The sequence below is a fragment of the Halichoerus grypus genome, chromosome 13 (genome assembly GCF_964656455.1).
Source record: "Halichoerus grypus chromosome 13, mHalGry1.hap1.1, whole genome shotgun sequence".
NCBI lineage: Eukaryota > Metazoa > Chordata > Mammalia > Carnivora > Phocidae > Halichoerus > Halichoerus grypus.
In genome coordinates, this window is record NC_135724.1 from 26,713,218 (window position 1) to 26,725,936 (window position 12,719).

Below are 12,719 nucleotides of genomic sequence, written 5' to 3' on the forward strand. Positions count from 1 at the left end.
GTCCTGTCTGTGAGGGGGCGCACAGGTCCTGCAGGCATGGGAGATGGGAATGAGGCTGGAAAGCCAGGGGATGGGGGTGGGACTGCCAAGGTTGTTGGGAGAATAAAATGCATTCGTGCTCACTCCAGCCTGAGATGGTATCCGATTTGTGTTGCTCCTGTTGAGGCTCTGAGTAAAGGAACCCAAGCCACACACCCCACCCCCCAGTACACCAGTTCTCCACTCTTCCCCGGGCCATCAGGCTGAGGATCCGTATTTCTGGGATCAACACTGCTCTTTCCCCAGAAATAAACCACAACCCCCCAGAAGAAGGCTTACAGGACTCAAGACTCCTCCAGTGTTTTCTCTTTTTTCAGTGTCAGGCTGGGTTGCTATCCTGACACCAGTTCATCACTCTGGGTCCTCTTCCCCCCACCCGTGCTTGCAGAGCTGATGTTCCCGCCCCTGTGGCCTCCAACCCAGTGCCCTCCAGCTGGTGGAGGTGCCATTCTGCACGTCCAGTCCCAGCCTTCTCTTGGTTAAGGTTCATTAATTGGTTCATTCATTCATTCATTCATTCATTTGTTCATCAGCAAGCATGACTCACAGGCCCTTTATGTACCAGACTTTGGTGTCCAGTATAATAACCACTCGCCCTGTGTGGCTGTGGAACACCGGAAACATGAGTAGTCTAAACTAAGATGTGCTGTGAGTATAAAATACACACTAGATTTCAAAGACATACTATGAAAAAAGATGTAACCTATCCCATTAATTTTTCAACCAGCAATAATCACACCACGGATAACCCTCATTGATTATATGTTGAAATGACAGTATTTTGGATGTGTTAGGTTAAATAAAATATATTATTAAAATTAATTTCACCTTTTTTTTTTTTTACTTCTCAGAAACCTTTTTGAGAATTGTAGATTCACATACTGTTGTAAGAAATAATACAGAGAGAATCTGCATACCTTCCTCCTGTTTCCCCAGATGGCAACATCTTTCAAAATTATAGTACAGTATTACAACCAGGAAATTCCCATCCGTACAATCCATCCACCTTACTCAGATTTCCCTAGTTTTACGTACACTCATTTGTGTGTCTGTGTGTAGCTAGTTCTATGGAATTTCATGATGTGTTTGATATTTTTTATTTTTATTTTTTTAATAATGTGGCTACCAGAACATTCTAGATGAGATCTGTGGCTCCTGGTGTATTTCTGTTGGATAATACTGCCCTAGTCTCTGGTTGCCAAGATGTATGAAACAGGCTTCCTCTCAAGGAGCTCTTAGGAGAGAAGGACCAAGCACTCGTGAGAAGTTGACAAACTCTCCTAAGTGCCAAGTGGGCTGGGGTTCCGGGACAGAGAGACTCCTAGAGCCTCAGACGACGTGGAAGCCTGTGTCTTAAATGGAGAAAGGAGGGTACTCGTTTGACACAGAGTGGGGGCTTTAGTCCTGCCCGCCTGGCTCCCTGTTCCTCAACCCCCGCCCCTGCCGTGTCCCCTCCCTCCTCTGCAGAGTCACAAAGGGTACCCCAGTGCCCCACAGAGCCAAGCTGGGGAACCGCGGGCCCGGGCTGAGCATCTGAATGGAGTCTTGAAGGAAGAGTAAGGTCCTGCCCTGGAGGATTAGAGAGGGAACCCAAGTGTATTGTCGGGTAGGACTGCTGTAACAGTCCCACGAACTGGGTGGCTTCAACTGAAAGTTGCTGTCACGCAGTTCTGGAGGCTGGACGTCTGGGACGAAGCTGTCAGCAGGGTCGGTCCCTTCTGAGGGCTGTGAGGGAGAATCTGTTCCATGTCTGCCCTGCGGCTTCTGCTGGTTTGCCTGTAATCTTTGGCCCTCCTTGGCTCGTAGATCCCTCCCTTCATCTTCACTTGGCGTTCTCTCTGTGTACGTGCCCGGGGCCAAATTTCCCCTCTTTATAAAGACACCAGTCAGTCATATTGGAGTAGGGCCCCCCCCACTTCAGCATGGCTTCATCCTAATTTAACGAATTACCTCTGCAGTGACCCTATTTCACAGGTACTAGGAGTGAGGACGTCAACATAGGAATTTTGGAGGGACACAATTCAACCCATCGGAGTCGTAGGAATGAGCAGAAGCAAAGGCTGCGGCAGGAATGAAATGATTGGAGAAGTTCAGCTGGACGGGGTTCCCCAGGTTTGGGGGAGAGCATGGGCTGCTAACATCGGAGAGTTGGGGACGTGTCCTAAGACGGAGAAGATAGAATTAGTGGGTGCTCTTAAAGGAGAGTGGTTGGAGTGAATGCATGCATGAGTGTTTGAGGGCCCCCCGTGTCCACATCACCCCGCTGCCCTCCAAGGAGGCAGGGGGTCCCCACTGTGCTCACTGTAGTCCGCCGGCGGGGGCCTTCGTGCCGGAGGACAGCCGAAGGCTGTGTGTGCAGCCCCAGCCCCTCCCTCACCCGGTGCTCCCGCTGCAGCAGCCTCTCTGGAAGGGGAGGTCTGGAGCGCCGGCCCAGGGAGCGCGGCGTTTGGATGTGGGCCTGGGGGGCCCAGGCTCCTCTGGGGTGCATAGACTGGGGGTGGCAAGGTGGTCTCACAATTGTGCCTGGAGCTTATCTGGTTTCTCTCTCTGGACCCCTCCCGCAGCTGGGTGTCCGCGTGTGTACCCCCACGTGTACCCCCGCCCCAGCACTGTCAGTCCTGAGACCCCTGGGCCCTGGCCCAGCCGTTCCTTAGCCAGAAGCCTCTGCAGAGCCATGGAAGGTCTTAGAATCCAGGAGCCTCTATCTGCTCCCTGGGGCTCTGGGTTCCAGGCCTGGGGGCTCTCAAGGAGGCCAACCCTCTGCCACCTCTGGGCAGTGCTTCTGGGCAGGACAGCCCCCCCGACTCCTCTCCTCCCTCAGGAAGCCCCCACCTGCAGCAGCTTTTCTGTGGCCCCACATGAAAGTCCCCACAGGGATGAATCCACTTCCCTTTCCCCCTGAGGTTCTTCTGGGGGGAAGGTTACCATCCGGCCCTTCACAGAGAAATACCGTGAGTCACTAGTGAGTCAGGAGTGGGGACGGGCAAGGGCACTTGTGGAGCCTGGTAATTATGCCCATTAATCCCACTGAAAAGGCTTCCCAGCTGGCAGACACTTCCACTTGCATCTGGGTGGGAAGGTCCTGGCACCTTCTCGGAGAGGCCTTTTCTGACCAGATCCTTCTAGAGACCCAGAGCAGTGGGAGGTAGGGGAGGGCCTGGCGCTCGCAGACTCCCTGGTGGCCCAGTGGAGTTCTTGGCTCCTCAGGAGGTGACGTGGTCCCCCCTCCCTCTTAGATGGCTTTGAGGGAGCACAGCAAGGTGACGCTGCTTCTCTGAGCCCATGCCCTGTCACCTGCCACCTGCCCTGGCTCAGTCCCAACTACAAAGACCCTCTTGCCAGCCCCGGAAGAAGCCATCACACCCCTCAGGGCCACCACAGGTGCTGGTGCTGGAACATTCTTCCTCGGGAGCCACCTGCTGCCTCATCACCCACTTCCTGTCCTGCTCCATGTCACCCTCTCAGAGAGGCCCCCTGGCCACCCAGTGTGGACCAGCACCCCTCACCACCCCAAACTCCTCATCCCCCTCGCTGCCCTTTCTTTTTCCCACAGCGCTTGTCGGCATCTGGCACACTGCACATTGTGTCACCTGTTAGCTTATTGTCACTGGATCTGTCTCCCCCTGGTAGCGGTTAAGTGTCCTTGGGGCAGAGTTTTTTTTGGTTGGTTCATTGTTGAACCCCAGCACCCAGCCTGGCAGGGCTGGTCGATAAATATAGAATAATATAATAAATATTTGAAATACATCTACCTATATAATAAAATAAAAATAGCTTGAAGATAAAGGGAAAATGTCCTCAGTCAGCTGTGAGGTACGACACAAGCGACTTGCTGATGAATGATGGAAAAGTGGGGATACCTTTTTATTTCACGAACTTGGTATGAAAGGAAGAGTTCATTTCCTTTTCTTCTTTTAACTGAGCTTTATCCACCAGCTGGTGGGAAACTGAGTCTCTCATCCTTGAGGGGCCTTCCATCCACCCTCCTCCCCCCACTGCCCCAGGTTTGTGTGGCACAAAGCAGTTGGGGGGCGCCCAAGGCCACCCCGGCCTTGGTCAGTCTGCTCACTGCTCTCTGGAGGCTGCTGGAGCCCTGGGTCCAGCCTCCTGGGGTGCCTCAAGCTGTGGTCTTTCTGAGGCTCCCCTGTCTGTTTAGAGGGGGATGTGGTGGGTGAACCCCAAAGCAGGAAGCTGGCTTCCTGGACTTGAGGCATCTTCTGCCAGCCCACCCCTCCTAGACCCGAAGGCAGTTTGCTCCCCTCTGGGCTGCCTAGCACAGTTTCTTCAGGGAGCTGGGAAGCTTTCAGCCCCCACAACGCACAGGGCCCTAAAGTAAGAGGATCAAAAGCCCAGCTCCCTTCTTGGAACAAATAATTCAATAAATTATCCTCCCACGAAAGTGAAGTACTGATGTTTTCTGAATGACTTTCTTCTTTTATTATTTTTTTCCACATGGGGTCAACTCAAGGTTAGCCTCACAAGAATAGCAGATAGGGCATTTCCATTCCCATTGTTTGCTTTGCCAGTGGGTGAGGGGGAGGGAAAGGGGTAGTCACGGGCTCTGGGAACGCACTCCCCTGGGCTTCCTCGGTGAGTGCCCCTTGCTGAGCTTGGCTATTGTGCATGAGGCCAGAGGCTGAGAGTGGCTGAGCCAGCCCCCAGGACAGAAAACCCTCAGGTGCGCTGTGTGCAGCAGACTCCTGGGACGGGATCCAGGACGTCGGTGGCACGAGGACTGAAGTGGGAGTCAGGACTCCTCTGAGCTCCAGGTCGAGCTTTGTCACCAGCTGGCTGAAAAGTCACTTCTGACCCTGCACCCCAGTGTCCTGAGCTGTGACAGAGGATGCAGTGTCTCGTTCCGTGGACAGGGGCCTCTGGGGGTGATGGTGGGGGTCCCCAGACTGCATCTGGCATGCAACATGGCATATTTGGTCTGTCCAGTGTTTCCACTTGGAATGCACGGTCGGCGCTTAAACACTGGGGCGACCTAGACTCCCACGGAGGGAGCTGGGTGGGCATCGGGGAGACAGCTCAACTCCCGGTCAGGGGCTCTGGAGACATCCCAGACAGCTCTCCTTGCTTGAAAGATGGGAACAGAGAGTTATGAAGATTTGCCTGAGGTCACTCGGCTCATTCGTGGCGGATCCAGGATGACCAGACAGCAGCTCTGACAACCATCACTGTCCCTTCCCCTCAGCTTAGAGGCTATTTATTATCAAGGGTTTTATTAAAAATTTGTTTCTCCTTTCATTTGTCTCTTTCCCCCTGAGTTTTCCCCTTTTTTTGCTGTTTGTTTTGTTCTCTGACTTTGAAGTTAAAGCTTTTCTTGCGTGCTGGTTGGTGGCCTTTCATTGCCTGTTCATATTTCAGGGCAAGCCAGTCTCCAGAAGGTTCATTGGAGCTCTGGGAGGTGGGCGTTGTCTTAGGACAGTGGTTCTCAGCTGGGGGGATTTGGCCCCCCAGGGGATGCTTGGCAACCTCTGGAGACATTTTCGATCATCCCAATGGAGGGTGTGGGTTGAGGTGCTCCTGGCATCTGGAGAGTAGAGACTGGGGGGCACAGCTCAGCACCCAGCAGTGCACAGGACAGCCCCACAACACAGAATGACCCAGCCCCAACTGTCCGTAGCGCCAGGTGGAGAACCTCTGCGCTAGGGTGATCAGGTGACACAGTCCTATTCCTCCATAGCCCTGTTTGTGTTTTGTTTTGTTTTTTTCTTTTTGACCTGGTCTGGTTCCCTCCCAAAATCCACCCTCGCCACCTGTGAGACAGGGTGTGGGGTGGGTGGGTTGCAGATTGGTGTCTCCGTGTATGAGGAATTGCAGAACTTCTGTGGGTCAGCTCCCTGGAGCTCAGCCTCCTGCCATCTGTGGGGCAGGCCGGTTCCGTGCCCACACTACGTGGGCTTAAGGAGGGGAGCCGGTGTTGGGGGGGGTGGTGTCCCGCCGCTCTTCATACAAACCTGAAAGAGTCCTCCCACTTTCAGCCCCACTCTGCGCTCCTGCCCTCAGTGGCCCCGGACCCCCAGTTTCAGAGCCTCTTTGAGTTGTGCACAGGGAATAGATTGACTCCCCATAAACATTTGGGGCTCCACTCTTTCGGGTCTAGGGGAATTAATTACCCATCTGCTTTTCATCTTCCATGGTGTTGTCACTGGCCCCCCTCTATCGCCTCCTCTCCATGCTCACATCCTTATTTATTCCTTTGCTATCATTTCAGTCAGGGATGGGGAGGGAGCAGAGATGACCATGGGTGTGGAGTCTCAAACCAGGAGGTGTATTCTTGTGCATGGGAGAGCCCGATTGCATTAAAAGCTTTGCAGTGTGGCCTCCGAGGACGCCAAAGTGCTGGCGACTGAGAGCTCTTCCGGTCTAAGTCTCCAGCGGTGGGGGTTGAGGGACTCACCACATAGGAGGTAGTCGAGCTCTATGATCTTGACCTCGCTAAGCCTCAGTTTCCCTGTGTTTATAGCATGTAACCTCAGCTCTGCTGGTAGAGGCGGAAAGAGGGGACGGATGTAAGCGAGCAGAGAACACAATACAAGGCTGTGGTTTATTATCGTCATCCTCATGGGTGGGCATCCCCTTCATCTCCAGTAAGCGAGTGATCACAGCAGCAGAAGGAGGCTCTGTGGTTAGATGGGTTTCAGCCCGCGTGTGAGCGCTGAGTACCGACTGCCTCGTTTTCTTGCCAGAGGCCTCCAGTTTGGTTGGCAGAGTGGCGACCAGCTGGCCAATTGGACGGGGCTCTTTAATGTCACGGACGACCCGGCAGTGCAGAGCGGCAGTACCTCCAGCTCCAGGTACAGACCCCCCGGCGAATGACCAGGGAGGGGGGAAGCCCATCCTAAGGTGGCCTCAGAGCCCTGCCCCGTGGTCCACCCCCAGAGCTACCCTCAGGGGAGAAGCAGGCTCAGCACGGTGGCTCAAAGCTCACTGCGTTTCGGCACCCCGCCTTTGACATGAGGGGTGAGGGCTAGGACCCAACCACAGCAGAGCAGGGACTCACTGGCCCCTCTCAGGGAGGGGGGAGCTGGAAGGGGTGTGGAGTCTGGATCTCAAGCTTTCCTTGGAAGTGGGGGCTTTCACTCCGTCCCTGCTGCAAGGGTTTCGGATGTCAGCCCACAGGTGTGTGCGGGTGGCATCAGGGGTGGGCGTCGGGCCTGGGCATGGGCTCTGCTCCTCGGATGTCCCATGGTACGGGAAGTTCCTATTCTGCCCCCAGGCAGGGCTGACCTCGGCTGGGAAAGAACCATTCCCATGAGGATGGTGCTGAGATTTGACATCTTTACCATCGCATGGTTCTTCCTTCCTGCTCTGCTCTTGTGTTGGGAGTGAAATCAGTAATGAGGGGCATTCTATACTCAGGAGCTCGGCGTTTGTTGAACGCATGAAATGCAGGATGCTCCAGAGGGGGGCACTCATGGCGGGGAGGGCACGGTGGGGCAGTCTTTCAGACAAGGCAGAATGCTTTCTCTGGGTGTGGCTGGAACTTGCCAGCTAAGGGTTTCCAGGGGCCAATTAAGTTGTTTGGTCCCTTAATTTTTGCATTTCTCAGTATGCGCTGTCAGGTCTGTTTCCCTGGGAAAGAGGCCTGAGTTTTTGCTGTTGTTAATTTTGACACCAAAACATTAAATTGACCCCACAGAGGAGAAGTAATGTGTTTTTTAAGGACCGCGGCCCCCACCCGGATATGTATGATTCTGTTCAATGCTTTGAAAAAGTACAGACGTGGTTCCAACGTCAGAAGGATCTCAGCGGGGGCAGTGTTCACAGACAGGCCTTAGGGCGTGGGCCAGCCTCAGAAACCCGGGTCTTACTCTGGCCAGTTCTTTCCACATATGTGTGGTGGAGCCCTGGCCAGCTGCTGGGCCCTGGGATGGGTCACCCAGTGAGAGCGGGGCGTCCAGAATTGTCCCTTCTAAGTATCACACCTCCGGTGTTGGCCTTTCTGCTGTGTGACTCACCCACCCAGATGGGGGGTGGTCTAGGTAAGTCCGCAGGTATCTGCCTTCCTGGGTAGGACTCTTTGAAGAACCCGCTGAGAGGTTTGGCTAGAAGATGCTAATCAACTGAGCAAGATGGGACAGGCCCCTGGGAGCCATCTCTGGGGGGAGACCCCAGCAAGAGCGCTCCTTGCACCTTCTCCTGTTGCCAGCAGGCTTTCCCTCTCCTCCTCTCTCTGTATTTTGTTGCTGATTTCTCTGCCCCTCTGCCCCACCTCTTCTCCCCTCCTTCTTCCTGCTACCCTTTCTTGCTCCCTAGTTCCTGCTTCCCTCCCACCTCTTTTCTTCACTACTCCCTCCTTCACCTCCCCTCCCTTTTATTTTCTCCCCCGCCACAGTGACCCTGGACAGCCTCCCCTTCCCTGTCACCCGGGACCCCCCAGAGTCAGAGTCACCGCTGGTCTCTAACCATTTGGTTTCAGAACTAAGGCACCCTTTCGTCACTGTGCTCCCCAGCTGAGCTGATTTCCTTCTGGAGAGCTGCCATTTGACCCAGCGCCCCCTTAGTCATGGAACAAATGTGATGAGCACACAGCCCAACGTCTTCTGGGACAATTCCAACGTCAGATCGCAATTTCTGGTTGACCCCCCAAAGTATTATTACATATGTGAGAAACCATAATATGCATCGTTCCCACATGTGGGAAATAATGGTTAATGTAATTAGAACTGAACCGTATGTTGGAGATTTTTTTTTTTTACCTCGGCGTAGGAGTGGCTTCTGCCCTCTTCATAATGGGTAGGACAGCTCCTGGCAGCAGATCTGCAGGGCTGGGGGGAGAGGGGGCCTAATGCCACTGTGGAAAGTGTTCTTCAGGGTGAAAGTACATCATCCCGGTGAACAAGTCTCCACGCCTGGAATATGTGATGTGCTTTGTGGTGTTTTTCACCTCCTGAATAATTCAGTGCATGCCATATTTTGCTCTCTATAGTTGTGTGGTGTGTCGCGGTGTGGTAAAGTGTGTTATTTATTATTAACACGGTTGGAGGGGAAGTCAGGTACCATATATAACCAGAGGATAAAGAGAGGCAGAAAAAGCAAATGACTCATAAATTGTATATTCAAACAGGAGTCTTGGGAGAAGGAGCAGGTCCAAGCGATTGGTCTGGAAAAGTCCAAATAAGACCACAAAGAAAATCCAGGCCAGAGAGTGCTCAGAATGGCTGCGGTCAGGTCTTCTCATTAGACATGAGGTAGGGGAAGTCCAGGCTGAGTTGGAAAGTGTGTGAGTTATAAAATATACATCGACATACAGCTTTATTAATTTCAAGTGCAGGTCTAAAAGTGTCCAATGAGAGTCCTCCGGGGAGCTGTTTTAGTGAGCAGATAGGACTCAGTTTGAATCAGCAAATGCTGCTATTTAAGTGGGTGCCTTGAACGTAAGCAGGAAGGTCTTTGAAGACACTTCTCATCATGTTGGGGTTATGTTTGTGTTTCTGTCTCCCGCACTAGGCAGTGATGTAAGCCCCAGCACCCAGGCAGCACCTAGCATGTAGGAACTCAATACATGCTAATGGAATAAAATAATGAATTAAGCAGGCGCACAGTAAAGGCTGTTGGTTAAAAAAAAAAAAAAAAAGCAAACTTACATTTCGGGGTTCCCGAATTCTCCCTTAGAGATGTATTCCTTTGAATAAATCTGTCTCTGGCACTGTCTTTGAAAATTAATCCCCAGAGGGGAAGCACTTTGAATCATAAACTCCTTCACAGTTTGGAATGATGGGAGAACATTCTCTTGAGAAGAGCAGGGGTAGGACCATTGGAGCGCTCTGGGCAGCCTGTAGGAGGGAGAGGGGGCTGGCTCAGCAGGAGAGAGAAGGCAGTGAAGGCAGAATATACACTCCTGCAGTGACTGACTGAGAAGCCCTCCCAGACACCGTGCACAGAGCACCATAGCAGTTCTGGAACGGTAGATGAGCGGGTGGGGAGCGCCCGTGTCCTCCACGGCTCAGTGCCTTGAGCCCTCTGCCCAGGCCCCCCAGGGACGGCCCAGAGGGCAGGGGCAGGCAGCAGCGCCCGTGGTGGTCATGGTCCTGCAGGGTGGGAGTGTTGCATGCACTGCGTGAGCATGTCCCGGGGGTAGGACCGAGTCAGAGGGGCTGAGGGCAGCTGGGCCAGGAGTCCCCCCAGGTGCTGACTCTGAGCCAGGCCCGTAGCCGCAGCGCAAAGGGCTTCACTCAGCTTCTGCCACCTGGACCCTGCTCCACATCAAGTCCTTATCATCCTGTCAGTGTCCCTCTCCCACCCCACCTCCTCCCTGAAGCCTTCCTGGATAGCCCCCTTACCTGTACATTCTGTAAGAAGTGTCTGCCGGAGGGCTGTTTCTGTCATTTCACATACACTCAGCTCTCCGGCAGGTGCACATAAACGTCTCCGTGTTTGCGCAGGCATTCCACAGATCCCGAGACCCGGCCTGGACCACCTGTGCAAGCACATCCAGGGCCCTCCAGAACCTCCCGCTTCAGACGCAGCCCACAGGCGGCCTGGCTGGACGGTCTCCTCAGCCCCCGTCCCAGGTCCTGTACAGCCCCGGCCCTCCTGGGCTGTGGTGGGATGGCAAGAGGCAGTGCGCAGCCCACTCTCTGATGTCTGGAGCAAAACTGCCCAGGCTGCTGCCCATCCAAGCTGCCCGTTCCTGGGACAGCATGCGCCCCGTGTTGCTGGGCTTCCGGGCTGGGGTGCAGGGGTCTTCCCGAGCGGGAGGGTAGCACCAGCCGTGGGAGAAAAGAGCCAGCCTCAAACCGATAACACAGGAGACTCTGCTCCACAGAAGAGTGAGCCGGGTGAGAGTCCAGGGCCCCAGAGCCCTTCCCTCGGGGTGCGGTCTGCCTGTGTGTCTAGCAGGTACCTTGCCATGTGGGCTTCGGGATGGTCATATTTCAGAGCTGCGATTCAATTACCATCTTATTATGCTGTATTCAGGGGTTCCCTAATTGTTTCAAGACGGTATATAATTAGGTAATAAATTGCATGGCACCAATGTGCCAAGAGCTCAGCGTGGAGGTCAGAGGTGCTTCCGTGGAGGGGCAGGACTTGGCTGGGATCGCGGCAGGTAAGGGCTGACTGTGTGCCAGGTGCCGTGCTGGGCGCCTGCCCCTGTTCCTGCACTCAGTCCTCACCCTCCAGTGCTTGAGGCGGGTCCTGTCATTGCCCGCATATTCCAGATGAGGATACTGAGTCCCCACTTAGAGGTGGTGGCTGATGGAGCTGGCCCACACAGCATCCTCCACTCCAGAGTCTCGGGACTCAGGCCATGCTAGACAGAGGGCTTCTGCTTCCTGGGCTGTGGACAGGTCAGCCTGGGTAGGGTTGGGTGTCCTGCTCCATCTTTAGGGTCTCTCATCTCCCCACCCCCCCATCTTCTGTGTCATTCTCCTACCCCCTCTGTGGTCAATTTTTAAGTCTGTGGGAAAGGACAAAAAATAAAAAATAAAAAGAGGGATGGAGTTCTCGGGCTCCATCCAACAGAGAAGAGTTTGGAGAATCAGGTTTGGCAGAATGTTCTGGGCTGCATGCTGGAAAAGCAAAACAAAGATGGTGCGGCTTCCCCATCTCCTCCCACGTACCTGACGAGGACCTCTGGTGGCCAACAGGCAGGAGGCTGTCTGTGGAGGCCAGGTTGTGGGTGTCCTGGGACTCGCCAAGTGGTGTTGTCCCATGAGTCCACCTGGACCTCAAGCTTTGTGGCCCTCGGTTGAGTCTGAATTGAGTCTCCTGGACAAATAACCACTTAGGTGAATGGTTCTGTGCCCCAGTTTCCCATCTGGTAAGCTCCCGCCTTGCTCGGTCACTAGTGGGGTCCCTAAGAGGGACCTTCTGGGTAGATCCAGGCCCCAGCTTCACCCCGACTCACAGCTGGGTATGAGGACTTCCCTCTCTGGGCCTCATTTCCAGATCAGATGGTCAAGGGTGACTGTCAGGGCCTCACCCCAGGTCAGCTCCCAGAATGGAAAGAAAAAGGGGGCTGGAGTCAGGCCGGGAGGACCCAGCATCCACCTGATAAGCAGTTTAGGGGGTACCCAGATGGTAAGGCACACGGGGCTGTCCCAGTTTTCCAATCCACGTAGTCACACATAGCCTGCACTTGCTACATCAAGGCCATAAAGGTTGTGCTGGGATGGGGACGATGGGGTTCACAGAGGCTGTCCTCCCCACGCAGGCCTCCTCGTGTGGAGTGTAAACCTTCCCTCCCTCACCCTCCACTGGGGCCTTCAGTCTCAGAGAACACTGAGGTGTGTTCCTTCTAACTCTGGCTGGTTCTCCCCACGTCGGGGGAAATGTCATTCTTGCCACCTCAGCCAGGACAGTCTTCACGTGCTCCCTGTCCCGGTGCGGGTGGGCTGCTTCCACAAAGTCCCACAGATCCGGGTGGCTTGTAAGCAGTGCCCTGTCTCTGACAGTTCTGGAGGCTGCATGCTAGAGATCAGGGTGACAGCACAGTTGGGTTCTGGTGGGAGCCCACTGTCATCTTGCTGTGCCCTCACATGGTGGGAAGAGGGTGGGGGAGCTTGCTGGGGTCCCTTTTATAAAGGCCCTGATCCCATTCATGAGAGCTGTACCCTCATGACCTAATCACCCCAAAGACCCCACCTCCTAATACCATCACCTTGGGGGTTAGGATTTCAGCTTGTGAATTTTGGGGGGACACAGATATTCAGTCCTTGGCACCCAGC

General features: G+C 54.2%; 1 protein-coding gene across 4 annotated transcripts in view; it reads left to right on the plus strand.

Annotated features, from left to right (window-relative positions):
- The window catches only part of ST8SIA5 (ST8 alpha-N-acetyl-neuraminide alpha-2,8-sialyltransferase 5), a 54,307-nt gene that overhangs the window by 9,911 nt on the left and 31,677 nt on the right, over positions 1 to 12,719 (plus strand). For 2 of the 4 annotated variants that reach the window (XM_036107599.2, XM_036107600.2), the window contains exon 2: positions 6,735 to 6,842. The exons of the other annotated variants lie outside the window; for them this stretch is intronic. In XM_036107599.2, the coding sequence (XP_035963492.1) occupies positions 6,735 to 6,842 (108 nt within the window). The remainder of the gene's footprint in view (positions 1 to 6,734; positions 6,843 to 12,719) is intronic. 4 annotated transcript variants of the gene reach the window in all.